Raw genomic sequence first — 25,133 nt, 5'->3', positions numbered from 1 at the left:
ACTAGATCAGCAACGAACTCTGAGAATTCATTGATAAAGTCCGAACAGGGCCCTGGGGGGCAGTAGATAACAGCCAGGTGTAGAGGCAGCGGTGTGACAGACCTCATAGTAAGCACCTCAAACGATTTATATTTATTATTTATGTTAGGACTAAGGTTAAAATTTTCGTTGTATATTAGTGCGACCCCCCCACCCCTTTTAAGCGGACGGGCAATATGCGCATGTGTAAAGTTAGGAGGACATGCCTCATTTAGCGCAAAAAAGTCGTTTGGTTTAAGCCAGGTTTCACTGAGACCGATGACGTTAAGATTGTTGTCTCTGATGATATCATTAACTAACAACGTTTTGGGAGACAATGATCTTATGTTTAAAAAACCTATATTATAGGTAGTGGCCTGTTTTAGGGAATTTTTGATCAAATTATCCGTAGTAGCAATATTAATAATGTTGTGTTTATTATGCCCAGTGCATTCAGTATAATTACGACCATATCTAGGAATTGATACGACGGGAATGTTCCGATTGTTTGATTGTTGCTTTGATAAACTGCACACATCATGGTTAGCCTCCTCAGTAACGGGGATTTTCCGATTGTTTGTTTGTTGCTTTGATAAACTGCACGCATCATAGTTAGCCACCTCAGTAAAACACATGTACAACTCTGAAACACTCAAAGCAGAAAAAACTTGTTCTAATTTAACTGACTCCTTACCCAGACCAGTAGTCTCGCATCCTTTATTTAAATCCGTCTTCAGGGTGGAGGGAAGTGGTGTTCTGTGGGGATTAGCCTTCTGCTTTGTTTTTAGCCCCGCTCGACATCCGCGTTTCCGATCACACCGCTGGCGTCTGCTCCGTAGACGGCCCCCGCTGCTACTAGACTCCGCTGCTTCACAGGCCGCTGGATGTAGCCGCCGACGTATTCCCATGCTAGTTAGCACGGTTAGCACGCACGCGTCTATCAGTCCAAAACGGCCCGATATGTCCATATCCAGAAGTGTCTGGCGGTCGTACGTGATCACGGAGTGACCACGATGCGAGCCAGCCATGAAGTCTGCAGAACTGTCCGGCATTTCCGCCAAATGTTCCATCTTTAGCAAGAGCACCGCAGTGTCGCAGCCCGTCCGGGCGCCGCCATCTTGCTATTGATATACTTATCTTTATTTATTTACATTTATTGATGTACTTACCTTTATGTACGTATATTAATATACTTACCTTTATTTATAAAAATGTATTGATATACTTACCTTTATAAATATACATATATTGATATACTTACCTTTATTTATAAACATGTATTGATATACTTACCTTTATAAATATACATTTATTGATATACTTCCCTTTATTTATAAACATGTATTGATATACTTACCTTTATAAACATGTATTGATATACTTACCTTTATAAATATACATTTATTGATATACTTCCCTTTATTTATAAACATGTATTGATATACTTACCTTTATAAACATGTATTGATGTACTCACTTTTATTTATATACATTTATTGATATACTTCCCTTTATTTATATACATGTATTGATATATACCAGTTGTATATATTTATTCATAAATGTACCTTTATTTATATACATGTACTTATATACTTACATTTTATTGATGTACTTACCCTTATTTATATGCATACATTGATATACTTACCTTTATTTATGTACATTTGATATACTTACCTTTATCTATATACATATATTGACATACTTACCTTTATTTTTATACATATATGGATATACTTAACTTTATTTGTATACATGTATTGATGTACTCACTTTTATTTATATACATTTATTGATATACTTACCTTTATTTACATACATATATTGATATACTTACACTTATTTATATACATTTATTGATATGCAGTACTTACCTTTATTTATATACATGAATGACATACTTAGCTTTATTTGCATACATATATTGATATACTTACCCTTATTTATATACATTTATTGATCTACAGTACTTACCTTTATTTATATAGATGAATTGATATACTTACCTTTATCTATGTGCATGTATTGATATACTTACCTTTATGTATATACTTATATTGATACTTACCTTTATTTATATACATTTATCGATATACTTACCTTTATTTATATACATTTATTGATATAATTACCTTTGTTTATATACATTTATTGATATACTTACCTTTATATATATACACATATTGGTATACATATCTTTATTTATATACATTTATTGATGTACTTACCTATATTTACATACATGTATTGATATATTTACCTTTTCTTTTCTCTGGGGTATTTATGTAATTGTAATATTGTGTTCTCTGTTTACTGTGGAAACTTCATGAAAAAACATCTTTGTGTGTTGGACTGTCTGATACTGTATTTGATATCAGTAGTAGCACACATCAGTAGTCTGATGTTGATATTTGATATCAGTAGTAGAACACATATCAGTAATTAGTTAATATCCTGCTGCTTGTTCTTCTTTGCTGGCAGGTGGCAACTATTTCTTTTCATTCAGTGGCGGCTATTTCTTCTTTGTTGGTGGCAACTATTTCTTCCTAAATGGTGGCAGCTATTTATTGATTGGTAGCATCTATTTGTTCTTCGTTGATAGCAGCTATTTCTTCTTCAAAGTTGGTGTATATTTCATCTTGTTTTTGTAGCAGCTATTTCTTCTTCAATCGTGGCGGCTATTTCACCTTATTTGGTAGCAGCTATTTCTTCTTTGTTGGTAGCAGCAATATCTTCTTCTATGGTGGCGGCTATTTGTCTTTTTTGCGAGCAGCTATTTGTTCTTTGTTGGTATCATCTATTTCTTCTCATTTGGTGGCGGCTATTTCTTCTTCTATGGTGGCGGCTATGTCTTTTTCTTTGCGAGCAGCTATTTTTCCTTTGTTGGTAGCATCTTTTTCTTCTCATTTGGTGGCGGGTGTTTCTTCTTCAGTGGTGGCCGCTATTTCACCTTCTTTGGTAGCAGCTATCTCTTTTTCAATGGTGGTGGCTATTTCACCTTCTTTGGTAGCAGTTATTTCTTCTTTGTTGGTAGCAGCAATTTCTTCTTCTATGGTGGCGGCTATTCCTTTTTATTTGCGAGCAGCTATTTCTTCTTTGTTGGTAGCATCTTTTTCTTCTCATTTGGTGGCGGCTGTTTCTTCTTCAGTGGTGGCCGCTATTTCACCTTCTTTGGTAGCAGCTATCTCTTTTTCAATGGTGGTGGCTATTTCACCTTCTTTGATAGCAGCTATTTCTTCTTCATTGGTAACAGCAATTTCTTCTTCTATGGTGGCGGCTATTTATTTTTATTTGCGAGCAGCTATTTGTTCTTCGTTGGTATCATCTATTTCTTCTCATTTGGTGGCGGCTATTTCTTCTTCTATGGTGGCGGCTATGTCTTTTTCTTTGCGAGCAGCTATTTCTCCTTTGTTGGTAGCATCTTTTTCTTCTCATTTGGTGGCGCCTGTTTCTTCTTCAGTGGTGGCCGCTTTTTCACCTTCTTTGGTAGCAGCTATCTCTTTTTCAATGGTGGTGGCTATTTCACCTTCTTTGGTAGCAGCTATTTCTTCTTTGTTGGTAGCAGCAATTTCTTCTTCTGTGGTGGCGGCTATTCCTTTTTATTTGCGAGCAGCTATTTGTTCTTCGTTGGCATCATCTATTTCTTCTCATTTGGTTGCGGCTGTTTCTTCTTCTATGTTGGCGGCTATGTATTTGTCTTTGCGAGCAGCTATTTCTTCTTTGTTGGTAGCATCCTTTTCTTCTCATTTGGTGGCGGCTGTTTCTTCTTTAGTGGTGGCCGCTATTTCACCTTCTTTGGTAGCAGCTATCTCTTTTTCAATGGTGGTGGCTAGTTCACCTTCGTTGGTAGCAGCTATTTCTTCTTTGTTGGTAGCAGCAATTTCTTCTTCTATGGTAGCGGCTATTCCTTTTTATTTGCGAGCAGCTATTTTTTCTTCGTTAGAAAGCATCTATTTCTTCTCATTTGGTTGCGGCTGTTTCTTCTTCTATGTTGGCGGCTATGTCTTTTTCTTTGCAAGCAGCTATTTCTTCTTTGTTGGTAGCATCTTTTTCTTCTCATTTGGTGGCGGCTGTTTCTTCTTTAGTGGTGGCCGCTATTTCACCTTCTTTGGTAGCAGCTACTCCTCTCTGAGCTGCTACCTTACCGTGGTAGAGGAGTTTGCGTGTCCCAATGATCCTAGGAGCTATGTTGTCTGGGGGTTTTCATGCCCCCTGGTAGGGTCTCCCAAGACAAACAGGTCCTAGGTGAGTGATCAGACAAAGAGCAGCTCAAAGACTTCTATGGAATTACAACGAAATGAACCCAGATTTCCCTCGCCCGGACGTGGGTCACCGGGGCCCCGCTCTGGAGCCAGGCCCGGAGTTGGGGCACGATGGCGAGCGCCTGGTGGTCGGGCCTGTTCCCATGGGGCCCGGCCGGGCACAGCCCGAAGAGGCAACGTGGGTCATCCCTCCAATGGGCTCACCACTCATAGGAGGGGCCATAGAGGCTGGGTGCATTGTGAGCTGGGCGGCAGCCGAAGGCAGGGCACTTGGCGGTCCGATCCTCGGCTACAGAAGCTAGCTCTTGGGACGTGGAACGTCACCTCACTGGGGGGGAAGGAGCCTGAGCTAGTGCGCGAGGTAGAGAAGTTCCGGCTGGATATAGTCGGACTCACCTCGACGCACAGCAAGGGCTCTGGAACCAGTTCTCTCGAGAGGGACTGGACCCTCTTCCACTCTGGCGTTGCCGGCAGTGAGAGGCGACGGGCTGGGGTGGCAATTCTGGTTGCCCCCCGGCTCAAAGCCTGTACGTTTGAGTTCAACCCAGTGGACGAGAGGGTAGCTTCCCTTCGCCTTCGGGTGGGGGGACGGGTCCTGACTGTTGTTTGTGCTTACGCACCAAACAGCAGTTCAGAATACCCACCCTTTTTGGGTACACTCGAGGGAGTACTGGAAAGTGCTCCTCCGGGTGATTCCCTTGTCCTACTGGGAGACTTCAACGCTCATGTTGGCAACGACAGTGAAACCTGGAGAGGCGTGATTGGGAAGAATGGTCGCCCGGATCTAAACCCGAGTGGTGTTTTGTTGTTGGACTTTTGTGCTCGTCACAGTTTGTCGATAACAAACACCATGTTCAAACATAAGGGTGTCCATATGTGCACTTGGCACCAGGACACCCTAGGCCGCAGTTCCATGATCGACTTTGTAGTTGTGTCATCGGATTTACGGCCTTATGTTTTGGACACTCGGGTGAAGAGAGGGGCGGAGCTTTCTACCGATCACCACCTGGTGGTGAGTTGGCTGCGATGGTGGGGGAGGATGCCGGACAGACCTGGCAGGCCCAAGCGCATTGTGAGGGTCTGCTGGGAACGTCTGGCAGAGTCTCCTGTCAGAGAGAGTTTCAATTCACACCTCCGGGAGAACTTTGAACATGTCACGAGGGAGGTGCGGGACATTGAGTCCGAGTGGACCATGTTCCGAACCTCTATTGTCGAGGCGGCTGATTGGAGCTGTGGCCGCAAAGTTGTTGGTGCCTGTCGTGGCGGTAATCCCAGAACCCGTTGGTGGACACCAGCAGTGAGGGATGCCGTCAAGCTGAAGAAGGAGTCCTATCGGGTTCTTTTGGCTCATAGGACTCCGGAGGCAGTGGACGGGTACCGACGGGCCAAGCGGTGTGCAGCTTTAGCGGTCGCGGAGGCAAAAACTCGGACATGGGAAGAGTTCGGGGAAGCCATGGAAAACGACTTCCGGACGGCTTCGAAGCGATTCTGGACCACCATACGGCGCCTCAGGAAGGGGAAGCAGTGCACTATCAACACCGTGTATGGTGCGGATGGTGTTCTGCTGACTTCGACTGCGGATGTTGTGGATCGGTGGAGGGAATACTTCGAAGACCTCCTCAATCCCACCAACACGTCTTTCTTTGAGGAAGCGGTGCCTGGGGAATCTGTAGTGGACTCTCCTATTACTGGGGCTGAGGTCGCTGAGGTAGTTAAAAAGCTCCTCGGCGGCAAGGCCCCGGGGGTGGATGAGATCCGCCCGGAGTTCCTTAAGGCTCTGGATGCTGTGGGGCTGTCTTGGTTGACAAGACTCTGCAGCATCGCGTGGACATCGGGGGCGGTACCTCTGGATTGGCAGACCGGGGTGGTGGTCCCTCTCTTTAAGAAGGGGGACCGGAGGGTGTGTTCCAACTATCGTGGGATCACACTCCTCAGCCTTCCCGGTAAGGTTTATTCAGGTGTACTGGAGAGGAGGCTTCGCCGGATAGTCGAACCTCGGATTCAGGAGGAACAGTGTGGTTTTCGTCCTGGTCGTGGAACTGTGGACCAGCTCTATACTCTCGGCAGGGTTCTTGAGGGTGCATGGGAGTTTGCCCAACCAGTCTACATGTGCTTTGTGGACTTGGAGAAGGCATTCGACCGTGTCCCTCGGGAAGTCCTGTGGGGAGTGCTCAGAGAGTATGGGGTATCGGAATGTCTTATTGTGGCAGTCCGCTCCCTGTATGATCAGTGTCAGAGCTTGGTCCGCATTGCTGGCAGTAAGTCGGACACGTTTCCAGTGAAGGTTGGACTCCGCCAAGGCTGTCCTTTGTCACCGATTCTGTTCATAACTTTTATGGACAGAATTTCTAGGCGCAGTCAAGGCGTTGAGGGGTTCCGGTTTGGTGGCCACGGGATTATGTCTCTGCTTTTTGCAGATGATGTAGTCCTGATGGCTTCATCTGGCCGGGATCTTCAGCTCTCACTGGATCGGTTCGCAGCCGAGTGTGAAGCGACCGGAATGAGAATCAGCACCTCCAAGTCCGAGTCCATGGTTCTCGCCCGGAAAACGGTGGAGTGCCGTCTCCGGGTTGGGGAGGAGACCCTGCCCCAAGTGGAGGAGTTCAAGTACCTAGGAGTCTTGTTCACGAGTGGGGGAAGAGTGGATCGTGAAATCGACAGGCGGATCGGTGCGGCGTCTTCAGTAATGCGGACGTTGTATCGATCCGTTGTGGTGAAGAAGGAGCTGAGCCGGAAGGCAAAGCTCTCAATTTACCGGTCGATCTACGTTCCCATCCTCACCTATGGTCATGAGCTTTGGGTCATGACCGAAAGGATAAGATCACGGGTACAAGCGGCCGAAATGAGTTTCCTCCGCCGGGTGGCGGGGCTCTCCCTTAGAGATAGGGTGAGAAGCTCTGCCATCCGGGAGGAGCTCAACGTAAAGCCGCTGCTCCTCCACATCGAGAGGAGCCAGATGAGGTGGTTCGGACATCTGGTCAGGATGCCACCCGAACGCCTCCCTAGGGATGTGTTTAGGGCACGTCCAGCTGGTAGGAGGCCACGGGGAAGACCCAGGACACGTTGGAAAGACTATGTCTCCCGGCTGGCCTGGGAACGCCTCGGGATCCCCCGGGAAGAGCTAGACGAAGTGGCTGGAGATAGGGAAGTCTGGGCTTCCCTGCTTAGGCTGCTGCCCCCGCGACCCGACCTCGGATAAGCGGAAGATGATGGATGGATGGATGGATGGATGGTAGCAGCTATTTCTTCTTCATTGGTAGCAGTAATATCTTCATTAATAGCTATTTCTTTTTCAATGGTGGCGACTAATTCACCTTCTTTGGTAGCAGCTATTTCTTATTTGGTGGTTCTCATTTGGCGGCCATTTCCTTTTTTATTAGTGGGGGCTATTTCTTCTTTGTTGGCAACAACTATGTCTTCTCTGTTTGTAGCGGCTATTTCTTCAGTGGGGGCGCTATGTCTTGTCATTTGGTGGCGGCTATATGTTCTTCATTGGTAGCAGCTATTTTTTCTCATTTGGTGGCGGCTATTTCTTCTTCATTAATGGCGGCTATTTGATCTTTGTTGGCAGTGCTGATTTTGTCTCTGTCGATGGCGGCTATTTCTTCTCTGTTGCTGGCAGCTCGTTCTCCTTCAATCTTGGTGGCTATTTCTTCTTCATTGGTCTGGGCTATTTCGTCTTTGCAGCTATTAGTTTTTCGTTTGTAGCGGCTATTTCTTCTCGTTCGATCGATGTGTTCTCTTCATTGGCGTGGGCTATTTCTTCTTCAATGTATGCGGCCTTTTCACCTTTGTTGCTAGCGGCTTCTTTGGTGGTGGCAACGGTTTTGTCTTTGTTTGTTGCAGTCATTTCCTCTAATTAGTTAGCGGCTATTTATTTTTTGTTGCTCGCAGCTTTTTCTTCTTCAACGGTGGCGGCTATTTCGCCTTCTTTGCAAACAACTTTTTCTTTTTAGTTGGTAACATCTGTTTCTTCTCATTTGGTGGTGGCTATTTCTTCTTTGGTGGTGGCCGCTATATGACCTTTTTTGGTAGCAGCTATTTCTTCTTCATTGGTAGAAGCTCTTTCTTCTTCATTGGTATCAGCTCTTTCTTCTTTGTTGGTAGCAGTTATTTCTTCTTTATCGGTAGCAGCATTTCTTCTTCAATGGTGGTGGCTAATTCACCTTCTTTGGTCGCAGCAATTTTTTTTCGGATGGTAGCAGCTATTCTCATTTGATGGCGGCTATTATTTCTTCGTTGGTGGCGTTTTTTTCTTCCTTTTTGGCAATCGCTATTTATTTTTTGCTTGTGGCGGCAATTTATCCTCATTTGGTGGGGGCTATTTCTTCTTTCATGGCGGCTATTGCTCCTTCGTTTGCAGGGCTGCTTTAGTCTCCGTTGGTGGCAGCTCTTTCTTCTTCTTTCATGGCGGCTATTTCTCCTTCGTTGGCAGTGCTGATTTTGTCTCCGTTGGTGGCGGCTCTTTCTTCTCCATCCATGGTGGCTATTTCTCCTTCGTTGGCAGTGCTGATTTTGTCTCTGTTGGTGGCGGCAATTTCTTCTTCCTTCATGGCGGCTATTTCTCCTTCGTTGGCAGTGCTGATTTTGTCTCCGTTGGTGGCGGCTCTTTCTTCTTCTTTCATGGCGGCTATTTCTCCTTCGTTGGCAGTGCTGATTTTGTCTCCGTTGGTGGCGGCTCTTTCTTCTTCTTTCATGGCGGCAATTTCTCCTTCGTTGGTGGTGCTGATTTTGTCTCCGTTGGTGGCGGCTCTTTCTTCTTCTTTTATGGCGGCTATTGCTCCTTGGTTTGCAGGGCTGATTTTGTCTCCGTTGGTGGCGGCTCTTTCTTCTTCTTTCATGGCGGCTATTTCTCCTTCGTTGTTAGTGCTGATTTTGTCTCCGTTGGTGGCGGCTCTTTCTTCTTCTTTCATGGTGGCTATTTGTCCTTCGTTGGCAGTACTGATTTTGTCTCTGTTGGTGGCGGCAATTTCTTCTTCTTTCATGGCGGCTATTTCTCCTTCGTTGGCAGTGCTGATTTTGTCTCCGTTGGTGGCGGCTCTTTGTTCTTCTTTCATGGTGGCTATTTGTCCTTCGTTGGCAGTGCTGATTTTGTTTCTGTTGGTGGCGGCAATTTCTTCTTCCTTCATGGCGGCTATTTCTCCTTCGTTGGCAGTGCTGATTTTGTCTCTGTTGGTGGTGGCTATTTCTTCTTCTTTCATGGCGGCTATTGCTCCTTCGTTGGCGGTGCTGATTTTGTCTCCGTTGGTGGCGGCTCTTTCTTCTTTCATGGCGGCTATTTTTCCTTTGTTGGCGGTGCTGATTTTGACTCCGTTGGTGGCGGCTATTTCATCTTCCTTCATGGCGGCTATTTTTCCTTCTTTGGCGGTTCTGATTTTGTCTCCGTTGGTGGCGGCTATTTCTCCTTTGTTGGCGATGCTGATTTTGTCTCCGTTGGTGGCGGCTATTTCTTCTCTGTTGCTAGCAGCTCTTTCTCCTTCAACTTTGGCGGCTATTTCTTCTCATTCGATCGATGCATTCTCTTCATTGGCATGGGCTATTTCTTCTTCAATGTACGCCGTCTTTTCACCTTCATTGGTAGCGGCTCCTTCGGTGGCGGCAACGGTTTCGTCTTCGTTTGTGGCAGTCATTTCCTCCCATTAGGTGGCGGCTATTTCTTCTCATTCGATCGATGCATTCTCTTCATTGGCGTGGGCTATTTCTTCTTCAATGTACGCCGTCTTTTCACCTTCGTTGGTAGCGGCTCCTTCGGTGGCGGCAACGGTTTCGTCTTCGTTTGTGGCAGTCATTTCCTCCCATTAGGTGGCGGCTATTTCTTCTTCGTTGAGGGCAGCGATTTCTTCCCTGTTTCCTGGCAGCTACTTCTGGGGCGGTTGGTAGAGCGGCCGTGTCAGCAACTCGGGGGTTCCAGGTTCGATTCCAAGCTTTCGCCATCCGGGTCACTGCTGTCGGTTCCTTGGGCAAGACACTTTGCCCACCTGCTCCCAGTGCCAAATGTAACTTAGATATTGGGTTTCACTATGTAAAAGCACTTTGAGTCACTAGAGAAAAGCGCTATATAAATATAATTCACTTCACTTCACTACTATGCCTTCTTTGACTACTTTGACAACCCCCTTTCATGAATAGACAGTGTTTATTAGTGCTGGTGGAGTGTGGGTAGTACTCATGGCGTGTGTACTCCCGGTGTTTGGCGAGGGGGGGGTTCACACTGCAGATCAAACCCTCCCCCCCTCAATCCTTTATCAGAACCATTAGAAGATAAGGGAATAAACCGGCCCTTCTACAGGATTAGGGCCCATTTCTATCACACGGCCTGATGGAATTGACCGTGTTGGAAAGCCAACAAAGTGAAAATTGGCCGGGTTGCCTCCTTCGGGCTTCTCAGCATCAACCCCGGCGAGACCCTCCGGTCGCCCCGCCGCTCGCCGCCAGAAGCAAAACACTTGGCAATCCCATTACCGCCGCCTCCTTTGGCGTTTTTTTTACGCCCAATTTGGGCGATCGCAGGCGCGAGGAGAGGCTTAGAGATACGACGACCTTCCAAATGTTCTTAGACGTTCAAGTCCTTTTTTTTTTTTGTGGCGGTCTGCTTATCGGCGCCATTCATGTTGTTCCCTCTTTCGCCGTCCACGCTAATGATCCCATTTCCTGTAAACGCTTTTAAAACTAAGACGTCTGTGGAAGTGTGAGCCCAACCCCCACCCCCCACGCGTTGCAGGCTGCCGATAACACCGAGTGACAACTTCGGGATGCAGATTTGAGGACTTTGGCGTGAAAGCGGGGAGGATGTCACGCCCGTCTTCGCCCCGTGTCTGAAAAGTGGACTCTACATACAGCTTTTGGGGTATCAGAAGCAGCAACACTCTCTCCCACACGTCACGCCCTGGCCTCCGACTGATCAAACTCTGCTTTTCATTCGGGTGTTCTTCGTTTCAAATTAGCATCGCTCACATTGCGCCACGCTTTAAATCCCCGCCAGCTGTGGGGGGAAATATGTGTTTTGAAGAAATGTGGTTAGAATGTGTGAAAATCTTTTTTCTGGTTCCGAAGTAGTTTTTTTGCGGGATGGGGGTTCCAATTTTTTTGTCTTGGGTTGCAAAACCTCTTCTCACTCCGGCACTTACCAAAGGCATGCAGTAAAAATGACAGTGTGATGTAAGGATACCATCATGAGAAGCACATTTAATAAAAATTAAAAAAACGTTATTATAGTCTTACCTTTACTCATAAATGAAGTCCATGCCAGCTCCTTCTGATCGAAAGCATCGATAACTTGTTTATGGAAGTCTTCCTTATCTTTCTTCAGTTTTAAAAGTCTCTGTCTCGATGGAGATCTTCCTTTATTACCTCCTGCTTTGATTGAAAGTCCAGTTTAGACAGATGCTACCAGTTAACTCGGCTCCTCACGTGCGGGCGACCACAGAATTATCCTCGGGAAACTCCCCCTCCCGTTCTGCTCCGTGGGTGATCTCTTTATCCCACCGCTGCCACCATGAAGTGTTACTGTATAAATAATACACCGGGTATGTCACTTCTTCTGCAGCCGAGTAGTCGCAAGAAGGATCGCTAGCGCCCTCTACCACCATATTTGACACACGCAGCTACGGTATATATTGTGAAGTGAATTATATTTATATAGCGCTTTTTCTCTCGTGACTCAAAACGCTTTACATAGTGAAACCCAAATTCTAAGTTACATTCAAACCAGTGTGGGTGGCACTGGGAGCAGGTGGGTAAAGTGTCTCGCCCAAGGACACAACGGCAGTGACTAGGATGGCAGAAGCGGGAATTGAACCCGCAACCCTCAAGTTGCTGGCACGGCCACTCTACCAACCGAGCTAAACCGCACGAGTTGATTTTATACCAAAATGGATACACGGATGATACAGCAGAGGATTGGGAGAATGTCATGTGGTCAGATGAAACCAAAATAGAACATTTTTGGTATAAACTCAACTCGTCCTGTTTGGAGGAAGAAGAATACTGAGTTGCATCCCAAGAACACTACACCTACTGTAAAGCATGGGGGTGGAAACATCATGCTTTGGGGCTGTTTTTCTGCTAAGGGGACAGGACGATTGATCCGGGTTAAGGAAAGAATGAATGGGGCCATGTATCGTGAGATTTTGAATGGTTGACCAAATACTTATTTTCCACCTTAATTTACAAATAAATTCGTTAAAATTCCCACAATGTAAATTCCTGGATTTTTTTTTTCATATTCTGTCTCTCACAGTTGAAGTGTACCTATGATGAAAATTACAGACCTCCGTCATCATTTTAAGTGTTTGAACTTGCACAATCGGTGGCTGACTAAATACTTTTTTGCCCCATTAATGGCACATTTAACCGTCTTGGATATTTGTCCATCGATGTTTGACCCGCCCACGTTCAGAATGCGATGCATCGGGGGAATTGATCATCAACCCCCGTCGCTCGTTACGGATCTCCCAGCACAGACGAAGAGATGACACAGGGTCACGCTGGTTGATGTCAGCCTTGGTCCTCGACACAGGCTGGGGTTCGAGCCCCCCCTTCCCCTGCGGTGCAAACACCAGACTGCCCGCTGGAGAGAGCAGCTTGCCGGGGTTTCCGGCAAGCTGCTCCAGCGAGGAGCAGGGAAGTCACACTTCAGTCCTCTCGCTGCAATCTGTCGCCAACCCCAAGCTCGCAGGGAAGAAGTGCGGAATTTGAATTAAAAAAAAATAAAAAAGAACCCCAAGGCGGAGAGCGAGGGAGGGGAGCGCTCCGGTATTCCGCCGAGGACCGGCGGGGGTGCAGCGGGAGCGGATTTAGGCGACATGTCACTCGCGTTCACGCCGCAATTGCCTGTGCCGAGCTTCAAAGACACTGAGAACTACAATCTCAGTCTGAAGGTCTCGTCACCCGGGACATACACACATGCACAAAAGAAGAAAAAGAGGTGATGAAATAGCAAAGGAGAAGTCGGGAGTGCAGGAGTAGAAGTGAAAAAAAGAGCAATTTATGCTGGGTTAGTGTTTAGAACCACTGCCGAGACACTCATGCAAACGTAGAGCCGGCAGGTCGCCATGACGACCGGCTGCCTTTATCCGAGGTGCTGCTTGACGTCCACACACACGCACACACACACACACACACACACACACACACACACACACACACCTGTGTGGACGCCTGCAGGCCTTTTGTTCGCGTGGAGGACCTTGCACCTGAGGAGGGTATGTGGATCCATCATGGACATATTTGCCAACATTGAGACTCCGATTTCAGGAGGTGGGGGGCGTGGTTGGGGGGCGTGGTTAAGAGGGAAGGAGTATATTTACAGCTAGATTCACCAAGTCAAATATTTCATATACATATATATATATATAAAATAAATACTTAATTTTAATGTTCATTTATTTACACATTTACACACTCATTTACTCATTGTTGAGTTAAGGGTTGAATTGTCCATCCTTGTTTTTTTTTAACCATGAGCATGTACAGTAGATGGCAGTATTGTCCTGTTTTTAAGAGTGTCACGACATTGCTGTTTACGGCAGACAAACTGCTTTACGGTAGGCGAAAACGTGACTGCTGTTGTTGTGTGTTGTTACCGCGCTGGGAGGACGTTAATGAAACTGCCTAACAATAAACCCACATAAGAAACCAAGAACTCGCCTTGGATCATTCTACAGTTATAACGTCATTGGGCAGACACGTTGTTGTGGGAAAGCGAACGTGAAAACAGGCTGTCGACACGTCACTCAGGTTTGCTGGAGGGGGCGTGGCTTCCAGCTCCGCCTGAATTTCGGGAGATTTTCGGGAGAAAATTTGTCCCAGGAGGTTTTTGGGAGAGAAGCTGAATTTCGGGAGTCTCCTGGAAAATCCAGGAGTGTTGGCAAGTATGATCATGGAGGTGTCCAAACTTACAATTTGGAATTAACCAACATTCCAAATTGATTTTTTTAAACTTCAAAATATTTTATTTTATTTTTTTCTTGGGTCCTGTCTAGCGAGCCTGGCTAACTTCTTTCTCGCCTGGCTGAATTCCTGCTAGCCTGGCTAACTTCCTTAGCCTGACTTACTTCCTGTTAGCCTGGCCAACTTCCTGCTAGCCTGGCTAACTTCCTTAGCCTGGCTAACTTCCTTAGCCTGGCTAACTTCATTAGCCTGGCTAACTTCCTTAGTCTGGCTAACTTCAATAGCCTGGCTAACTTCATTAGCCTGGCTAATTTCCTGTTAGCCTGGCCAACTTCCTGCTCATCTGACTAACTTCCTGTTTGCCTGGATAATTTCCTGTTAACCTGGCCAACTTCCTAAGCCTGGCTAAATTCCTGTTAGCCTGGCTAACTTCCTGCTAGCCTGCCTAACTTCCTGCTCAACTGTCTAACTTCCTGCTTGGAAAACTAACTTCCTGCTCGCTTGGGTAACTTCTTGCTAGCCAAGCTAACTTCCTTAGCCTGGCCAACTTCATACTCGCCTGGCTAACTTCCTGCTTGCCAGACTAACTTCCTGCTAGGCTGGATAAATTCCTGCTAGGCTGGCTAGCTTCCTGCTCAAATGGCTAACTTGCTGCTCGCCTGGCTAACTTCCTTAGCCTGGCTAACTTCCTGCTAGGCTGGCTATCTTCCTGCTCAAATGGCTAACTTGCTGCTCACCTGGCTAACTTCCTTAGCCTGGCCAACTTCCTCTTAACCTGGCCAACTTCCTGCTTACCTGACTAACTCCCTGCTCGCCTGGCTAAATTCCTGCTAGCCTGGTTAACTTCCTTAGCCTGGCTAACTTCCTGCTCGCCTGGCCAACTTCCTGCTTGCCTGGCTAACTTCCTGGTAGAACTGACTAACTTTATGCTCACCTGACTAACTTTTTGCTTTCCAGGTTAACTTATTGCTTTCCAGGCTAACTTCCTGCTCGCATGGCTAGTTTCCTGCTCACCTGGCTAACTTCTTTCTCACCTGAGTAACTTCCTGCTCGCCTGACTGAATTCTTTAGCCTGGCTAACTTCCTAATAGCTTGGCTAACTTCCTGTCAGCCTGGCCGACTTCCTGCTCGCCTGACAAACTTCCTGCTCGCCTGGCGAAATTATTTAGCCTGGCTAACTTCCTGCTCACCTAGGTAACTTCCTGCTTGTCTGACTAACTCCATGCTCACCTGACTAACTTCCTGCTCACCTGGCTAAATTCTTTAGCCTGGCTAACTTCCTGCTCGCCTGGCTAACTTCCTGCTCACCTGGCTATCTTCCTGCTAGCCTGGCCAACTTCCTGCTCACCTGGCTAACTTCCTGCTCACCTGGCTAACTTCCTGCTCACCTGGCTAACTTGCTGCGAAAATGGCTAACTTCCTGCTCACCTGGCTAACTTGATGCTCACCTGGCCAACTTCCTGCTCACCTGGCTAACTTGCTGCAAAAATGGCTAACTTCCTGCTTGCCTGACTAAATTCCTGCTAGCCTGGCTAACTTCCTGAGCCTGGCCAAGTTCCTGCTCGCCTGGCTAACATGTGCTTGCCCGGCTAACTTCCATAGCCTGGCTAGCTTTCTGCTTGCCAAACTAACTTCCTGCTTGCCTGGCTAACTTCCTGCTCGCCCGGCTATCTCTCTGCTCGCCTGGCTAACTTCCTGTTAGCCTGGCCAACTTCCTGCTCATCTGGCTAACTTCCTGTTTGACAAACTAACTTCCTGCTCGGCAAACTAACTTCCTGCTCGCCTGAATAATTTCCTGTTAACCTGGCCAACTTCCTGCTTGCCTGACTAACTTCCTGCTCGCCTGGCTAAATTCTTGCTTGCCTGGCTAAATTCCTTACCCTAGATAAATTCCTGCTAGCCTGGCCAAGATCCTGATCGCCTGGCTAACATGTGCTTGCCCGGCTAACTTCCATAGCCTGGCTAGCTTTCTGCTTGCCAAACTAACTTCCTGCTTGCCTGGCTAACTTCCTGCTCGCCTGGCTATCTCTCTGCTCGCCTGGCTAACTTCCTGTTAGCCTGGCCAACTTCCTGCTCATCTGGCTAACTTCCTGTTTGACAAACTAACTTCCTGCTCGGCAAACTAACTTCCTGCTCGCCTGAATAATTTCCTGTTAACCTGGCCAACTTCCTGCTTGCCTGACTAACTTCCTGCTCGCCTGGCTAAATTCTTGCTTGCCTGGCTAAATTCCTTACCCTAGATAAATTCCTGCTAGCCTGGCCAAATTCCTGCTCCCCTAGCTAACTTCTTGCTCGCTTGGGTAACTTCCTGCTCGCCTGACTAAATTCCTGCTAGCCTGGCTAACCTCCTTAGTCTGGCCAACTTCCTGCTCGCCTGGCTAACTTCCTGCTAGCCTGACTAACTTTCTGCTCGTCTGGCTAACTTTATGCTCGCCTGGGTAACTTTCTGCTCGCCTGGGTAAATTCCTGCTCGCATGATAAACTTCTTGCTCACCTGACTAACTTCTTGCTTTCCATGCTAACTTCCTGCTTGTTTGACTAACTCCATGGTCACCTGACTAACTTCCTGCTTGCCTGGCTAACATCCTGCTCATCTGGCTAACTTCTTTCTCACCTGAGTAACTTCCTGCTCGCCTGGCTGAATTTTTTAGCCTGGCTAACTTCCTACTAGCTTGGCTAACTTCCTGTCAGCCTGACCATCTTCCTGCTCGCCTAGCTAAATTATTTAGCCTGACTAACTTCCTGCTCACCTTGGTAACTTCTGAACTCCATGCTCACCTGGCTAAATTCTTTAGCCTGGCTAACTTCCTGCTCGCCTGGCTAACTTCCTGCTCACCTGGCTAACTTGCTGCAAAAATGGCTAACTTCCTGCTTGCCTGACTAACTCCATGCTGGTCTGGCTAAAATATTTAGCCTGGCTAACGTGTTGCCTGCTGGCTAATTTCCTGCTCGCCTGCCTAAATTCCTGCTAGCCTGGCTAACTTGTGCTCGCCTAACTAACTTCCATAGCCTGGCTAGCTTTCTGCTTGCTAAACTAACTTCCTGCTTGGCAGGCTAACTTCCTGCTTGCCTGGCTACCTTTCTCCTTGCCTGGCTAACTTCCTGTTAGCCAGGCCAACTTCCTGCTCATCTGGCTAACTTCCTGTTTTGCAAACTAACTTCCTGGTCGCATGAATAATTTTCTGTTAACCTGGCTAACTTCTTAAGCCTGGCTAAATTCCTGTTAACCCGGCCAACTTCCTGTTAGCTTGGCTAACTTCCTGTTAACCTCGACAACTTCCTGTTGGCTTGGCTAACTTCCTGTTAACCTAGTCAACCTCCTGTTAGCCTGGCCAACTTCCTGTTACTCTGGCCAACTTCCTGCTTGCCTGGCTAACTTCCTGCTCGCCTGGCTAAATTCTTGCTTGCCTGGCTAAATTCCTAACCCTAGCTAAATTCCTGCTAGCCTGGCTAACTTCCTGCTCACCTGGGTAACTTCTTGTTAGCATTGCTAACTTACTGCAAGCCTGGCTAACTTCCTGCAAGCCTGGCTAACTTCCTTAGCCTGGCTGAATTTCTGCTAGCCTGGCGGAATTTCTGCTAGCCTCGCTAACTTCCTGTTAGCCTGGCCAACTTCCTGTTAGCCTGGCCAACTCCCTGCTCGCCTGGCTAACTTCCTTAGCCTGGCTAACTTTCTGTTAGCCTGGCCAACTTCCTGCTCACCTGACTAACTTCTTGCTCGCCTGGCTAACTCGCTGCTTGCCTGGCTAACTCCCTCTTAGCCTGGCTAACTTCCTGTTTGCCTGGCTAACGTCTTGCTTGCCGGGATATCTTCCTGTTAACGTGACTAACTTCCTGTTAGCCTGGCTATCTCCTTGCTAGCCTGGCTAACTTCCGTTTTGTTGCATAAAACTAGCCTTGTTTCTCCCATGCGCCTGTTTTTAAGGGTTCGCGTGTGTGCTATAAGCCTTAACACAACATTCTCAGTTGCGTGTGTTTTCATGGCATTTTTCTAGACGTTTTAACACGCTGCTCTGTATTTCTCTGTAAGTGCCAAGATGGCATCATTATTAGCAAAGATAGAAACGCCGGGATTAGTCAGGCTTAAATCATTTAGCAGTTATCGTTAGCGGGCGTGTAAATGACGATCCATTATGAATGGCGCATGTTGTAAACGCATGGCTGAATCATTTATAGGTCATTTATAAATGCATTTTTGCCCCCTCCCTTGAATCCCACATCCTCTTAAGTCACTCCCCCCCGGCAGCGTCTCCGTGTTTATTTGAACTTGTTGTTTTTTTTTTTTGGAACAAGTGCCCGACAAATTAAAGTGATCCTCCTACGCCGCCAGACGCTGCATACATTTGTAAAAAAAAAAAAAAAAAAAAAAGACTCATAATCAGGAGCAGAACCAGTCTCGCTTTTCAAGTTCCCGCTTCCTGTTCTCCCCCTCATGCTTCAATGTTGTCCAACGCCTTCCTTATCGAGAGCTCTCTTTTAAACACACTTCAATTGGGTAGAGCAGCATTTTGTTTTTACTTTTTTTAATCAAACTTGAATTTCATTTAATGCATTTTTGGAGGATGTACCTTTCAGCATTAATGGTGCCTTCACAGATGTGTAATTGCATACTAAAACATGCCCATACCATCACAGATGCTGGCTTTTAAACTTTGCGCCTAGAACAATCTGAATGGTTCTTTTTCTCCTTGTTCCAGAGGACACAACATCCACAGTTTTGACTAACAATTGGAAATGTGGACTCATCAGACCACAGAACACTTTTCCACTTTGCATCAGTCCATCTTAGATGAGCTCGGGCCCAGCGAAGCCAGCGGTGTTTCTGGGTGTTATTGATAAATTGCTTTGGCTTTGCATTGTAGAGTATGGTTACTTCAGAGGGGAGGTGACGAATCAGACACCAGCGGACGATGTAGCTCTATAGATTTATTGTTATATATTAACCAAATATATAATAATCAAACAATAATAATATAAACGAAGGAAATGGAGTGTGTCAAACCCAAGAGCGTATGTGTGTGACTATGTGTGGAGATTACCTGACGTGTGTGTGTTACCAAGTGTTGTCGAGAATGAAGGAACAAGGCAGTCCGAGGGGCAGGTAGATGATCATCCAGGGCAGAAGAGAAGAGGCTAGATCCGTGTTCAGGCGAGGGTCAGGAATCGAGGAAGGCAGTCCAAAACACAGGGGAAACAACGGACGATCTCGAAGGGGGAAGACTCGGGAAGACACTGCGGTAGAGCAACACGGACGGAGGGGAAAACAACTACAGTGAGAGCGCATCAGGCTCACGGCACACAAAGAGGCAGCTAAGTTCCCGCCTGGATCCTTGGATACACTGGTCCCTTATCCAGCTCGCCCTCATCGGCACCAGGTGTGCAGATTGCCGATTGTGTGCAGGCTTGTTACTAAGTGGGCCTGCTGCGCGCAGCGTGAGCGGGGGCGTGTCCGGGCAAGCAGCCAGAGGAGTGAAGTGAAGTGAATCAATCACTCAATCAATGTTTATTTATATAGCCCTAAATCACCAGTGTCTCAAAGGGCTGCACAAATCACAACATAAACCACAATGACATCCTCGGTAGAGCCCACATAAGGGGAAGGAAAACTCACCCCAGTGGGACGTCGGTGACAGGGACAATGATGACTATGAGAAATCTTGGAGAGGACCGCATTTGTATTGTCGCTCGGGCCTTCGGCGGAGTGCTTCGGAAGCTACCGGACCACTAGTCTCCCCGGCCCGGAGTGTTGACAGCGGCGCCAGGGGAGGAAGCCAGAAAGAGACACACGGGCGAGCAGGCGGGCAAGCGAGGGAGGGAAGAAGAGCGCGTGCGGGTCTAGTGGAAAAGCGGCAAAACGTTTCTCTGCTTGCATCACGCAAGTGACGATAATGTTCGGCCCTCGAGAGCCATTACCACACCGTGACTGGTAGATTCCTTCTGCTCCGCACACAACGCTGTCAAGCGCCATATAAAACTCGCGGGCCGCACTAACATTAAAGGCCTATTGAAAGCCGCTACTACCGACCACGCAGTCTGATAGTTTATATATCAATGATGAAATCTTAACATTGCAACACATGCCAATACGGCCGGTTTAGTTTACTAAATTGCAATTTTAAATTTCGCGCGGAAGTATCATGCTAAAACGTGGCGGTATGATGACGAGTGCGCGTGACGTCAAGCATTGTAGAGGACATCTTGTTCCAGCACCGTTCACAGCTATAAGTCGTCTCTTTTCATCGCATAATTCCACAGTATTATGGACATCTGTGTTGCTGAATCTTTTGCAATTTGTTCAATGAATAATGGAGACGTCAAAGAAGAAAGCTGTAGGTGGGAAACGGTGTATTGCGGCCGCCTTTAGCAACACAAACACAGCCGGTGTTTCATTGTTCACATTCCCGAAAGATGACGGTGAAGCTTTACTATGGAACAGAGCACACTTACAAAACACAGTGTATTATGCAGCGATCATTTCAAAAGATCGTGTTTCGAAGAGGGTCCCTTGCGAAGGGCAGAGATGGGCATCGCCACCACCCGTCGACTGGTGCTGAAGAAAGGTGCAGGGCCGACCTTCAGGCTGTACAGGTGCGACCATATAATCTCACTAAAACACTAGAAACACAAAAAGCAGATAAGTGCATTTCCAGAATTATCCTAGAAAATATGTCTAATTATATCTGAATAGCTCCCACTGTAGTCTTTTTTTTTTTCTTCTAGTTCTTCACTCTCACTTTCCTCATCCACGAATCTTTCATCCTCGCTCAAATTAATGGGGAAATCGTCGCTTTCTCGGTCCGAATCGCTCTCGCTGCTGGTGGCCATGATTGTAAACAATGTTCAGATGTGAGGAGCTCCACAGCCCGTGACGTCACGCGCACATCGTCTGCTACTTCCGGTACAGGCAAGGCTTTTTTATCAGCACCAAAAGTTCTTTACTAAATCCTTTCCGCAAAAATATGGCAATATCGCGAAATGATCAAGTATGACACATAGAATTGACCTGCAATCCCCGTTTAAATAAAAAAAATCTCATTTCAGTTGGCCTTTAAATTTTCACATTAAGGTGGGGGCCGCAAAATAACGTCTGTGTTTGAGACCCCTGCCTTAAACATTGCCCATGTTTTCCAGGGGGTTTAGACAACCTTTTTTGTCTGGACCTGTACCACGCGCAGAATTATTTCCCCGTACTAAACACCGTACCTGTGTGATAGCAAAATGACTTGTACTTGTTTTAATTGATGATGATCTTTGAACGGGTCGCCAAAAGTTCTTTATTAGGCTTAGGAATGTGACGCTCTGCAGCAGTGGTCCCCAACCACCGGGCCGCAGAATATTTTTTTATTAATTTTTACTTTAGAAAAAAAAAAATATATATATATATATATATATATATATTTATTTTTTTTTTTTTTCTTTTAATTAAATCAACATAAAAAACACAGTATACACTTACAATTAGTGCACCAACCACAAAAACCTCGATTTTTCATGACAAAGAAAAAAAAAAAGGATCACCCCATCCCCCCCACCCCTTCCGCGGGCCGCGGGACAAATTATTAAGCTTTGAACGGTCCGCGGATACAAAAAGGTTGGGGACCACTGCTCTGCAGGAGACCTCTAATCTGATCAAGCTCTCTCTCCTGTGTCTTTGATGTGACATGTGGACTCTAGTTGACCGGGCATATGTGTCATCTATTCCTGACCCCCCTCTGGGCTAAATTGGTCCCCTTTCCTTAGTGACCCTCCCCCTACCTTCTGGGCAAACGACACCCTCTCCCCTTCACAGGACCTTGGGCATTCATTCTTTCATTAGGGTACTGTATGTTAATGAGCATGGAGGGTGGACTTCTAAGAATGTATAATTGTCATGACATAATCTAAACGAGTTAAAACAAGCTGGAACGAACGGATGTGTCGTTCTGGTTTTGGTCTCGCTTTGCAAAGCTTGTTATTATTTGTTTGTTACTTTAATAAAACATTTTGAAGCTATTTGTCACTAAAGGATCGACTTTAAGAAATTTCCGCGTCACCTGTCTCCACCAGACAAGTTCCTGGGTGGTCAAGTCCACAGCTACGGCCAGCTCCTCTCCATCACCTTCACCTCCGAGACCCGACGGCTGCTTCCCGACGGCCTCACCTTGCGGTTGGAGGGCGGCGGAATCGCGCTCGCCGCCGACCTTTCACCCGGGGCGGTGCACGAGGGCTCGCTCCCGCCAAGCTGCTCCTTCGTGGTCAGGTATGACCGGCGTTCTTTGTCCTTCCAATATTCCCACACCCCGTGTGTTTTATGTTCTCCTGCACGCTCCTCCGATGAACCCTGGCCGGTCCCGCGGGCGCATCGCATTTTTATTTCATTTCCGCATCTTCGGGATTCAACAGATGGCCTGGTCCAAACAAAACCGTGCTGGGAATGCCAAAGAATCAGGGACAAAAAAAACCCAAAAAAATACGTGAAGAAAGCCAATAATCCGCTCAAATGATGCAACCTTAGCCCGACGGTGAGTGGCAAATATGGATAGAATATGAGCCGTTGCAAATCGAGCCCGATGCCAGTGAGGGGAGAATATGAATTTGCGCATATAGCGAAAAGGTCAACCCGCCATTAGGCTGCGGGAAAGTGGCGGATGAGAATTGGGAAGGATGACCTGCTCACCGCCAGGTGCAATGCATGCAAAAATTCATGCTTCATTTTCATTAGAGTCTGTCCTCGCCAGTCTCTGCACGCCTGGACGCTAAAAAAAAACAGAGTGGGTCGAGCCGAGAGGTCCAACTATGTGCTGACGTGATACAGGGAAGAGGAACGCCGATGACGATTTCGAGCCTAACGGATGAATGATACATGACCTATCACATAGTCAGTGTGAACTGTATGGAGTGCCACCGACGTGAGGGGTTCCTGGTCCGATCCCCGCCTTCCACCGACCTAGTCACGTCCAAGACACTTCACCCTTGCCCTCGATGGGTGTTGGTTCGGGCCTTGCATGTGTGAATTTGTGTGTGAATGGGTGAATAGGGAAATAAAGTCAAAGCGCTTTGAGTACCTTGAAGGTAGAAAAAAATAAATAATTATATAGCGCTTTTCTCTAGTGAATCAAAGCGCTTTACACAGAAACCCAATATCTAAGTTACATTTAAACCAGTGTGGGTGTGGCACTGGGAGCAGGTGGGTAAGTGGGTAGGCGTTGCAGTGCTGACGGCGAGACACAGCTGACGGGGGATTAGATTGACCAGGTGGTACGAGTTCAAACTAGCCAACCCTCTCGATTTTCCCAGGAGACTCCCGAATTTCAGTGCCCCTCCCAAAAATCTCCCGGGGCAACCATTAACCCGAATATCTTCCCGATTTCCAACCGGGCAAAAACATTGGGGGCGTGCCTTATAGACCATTCATCCGAATTCCTCCAGATTTCCTACCGGGCAAAAACATTGGGGGCGTGCCTTATAGACCATTCACCCGAATTCCTCCAGATTTCCTACCGGGCAAAAAGATTGGGGGCGTGCCTTATAGACCATTCACCCGAATTCCTCCAGATTTCCTACCGGGCAAAAACATTGGGGGCGTTCCTTATAGACCATTCACCCGAATTCCTCCAGATTTCCTACCGGGCAAAAAGATTGGGGGCGTGCCTTGTAGACCATTCACCCGAATTCCTCCAGATTTCCTACCGGGCAAAAACATTGGGGGCGTGCCTTATAGACCATTCACACGAATTCCTCCAGATTTCCTACCGGGCAAAAACATTGGGGGCGTGCCTTATAGACCATTCACCCGAATTCCTCCAGATTTCCTACCGGGCAAAAACATTGGGGGCGTGCCTTATAGACCATTCACCCCAATTCCTCCAGATTTCCTACGGAGCAAAAACATTAGGGGCGTGCCTTATAGACCATTCACCCGAATTCCTCCAGATTTCCTACCGGGCAAAAACATTGTGGGCGTGCCTTATAGACCATTCACCCGAATTCCTCCAGATTTCCTACCGGGCAAAAACATTGGGGGCGTGCCTTATAGACCATTCACCCGAATTCCTCCAGATTTCCTACCGGGCATAAACATTGTGGGCGTGCCTTATAGACCATTCACCCGAATTCCTCCAGATTTCCTACCGGGCAAAAACATTGGGGGCGTGCCTTATAGACCATTCACCTGAATTCCTCCAGATTTCCTACCGGGCAAAAAGATTGGGGGCGTGCCTTATAGACCATTCACCCGAATTCCTCCAGATTTCCTACCGGGCAAAAACATTGGGGGCGTTCCTTATAGACCATTCACCCAAATTCCTCCAGATTTCCTACCGGGCAAAAAGATTGGGGGCGTGCCTTGTAGACCATTCACCCGAATTCCTCCAGATTTCCTACCGGGCAAAAACATTGGGGGCGTGCCTTGTAGACCATTCACCCGAATTCCTCCAGATTTCCTACCGGGCAAAAACATTGGGGGCGTGCCTTATAGACCATTCACACGAATTCCTCCAGATTTCCTACCGGGCAAAAACATTGGGGGCGTGCCTTATAGACCATTCACCCGAATTCCTCCAGATTTCCTACCGGGCAAAAACATTGGGGGCGTGCCTTATAGACCATTCACCCCAATTCCTCCAGATTTCCTACGGAGCAAAAACATTAGGGGCGTGCCTTATAGACCATTCACCCGAATTCCTCCAGATTTCCTACCGGGCAAAAACATTGTGGGCGTGCCTTATAGACCATTCACCCGAATTCCTCCAGATTTCCTACCGGGCAAAAACATTGGGGGCGTGCCTTATAGACCATTCACCCGAATTCCTCCAGATTTCCTACCGGGCATAAACATTGTGGGCGTGCCTTATAGACCATTCACCCGAATTCCTCCAGATTTCCTACCGGGCAAAAACATTGGGGGCGTGCCTTATAGACCATTCACCTGAATTCCTCCAGATTTCCTACCGGGCAAAAAGATTGGGGGCGTGCCTTATA

The 25,133-nt window shown here is 47.0% G+C and overlaps 1 protein-coding gene across 1 annotated transcript in view; it reads left to right on the top strand.

Annotated features, from left to right (window-relative positions):
* LOC133557151 (laminin subunit gamma-3-like) overlaps window positions 1-25,133 on the top strand; it is a 182,285-nt gene that overhangs the window by 58,754 nt on the left and 98,398 nt on the right. Inside the window, exon 8 of the mRNA XM_061907396.1 lies at window positions 22,221-22,413. Coding sequence (XP_061763380.1) covers window positions 22,221-22,413 — 193 coding nt within the window. The remainder of the gene's footprint in view (window positions 1-22,220; window positions 22,414-25,133) is intronic.

The sequence above is a fragment of the Nerophis ophidion genome, linkage group LG08 (assembly GCF_033978795.1).
Source record: "Nerophis ophidion isolate RoL-2023_Sa linkage group LG08, RoL_Noph_v1.0, whole genome shotgun sequence".
NCBI classification, from domain to species: domain Eukaryota; kingdom Metazoa; phylum Chordata; class Actinopteri; order Syngnathiformes; family Syngnathidae; genus Nerophis; species Nerophis ophidion.
The sequence above is the reverse complement of the archived record's forward strand: the minus strand, read 5'-3'. Positions and strand labels throughout refer to the sequence as shown.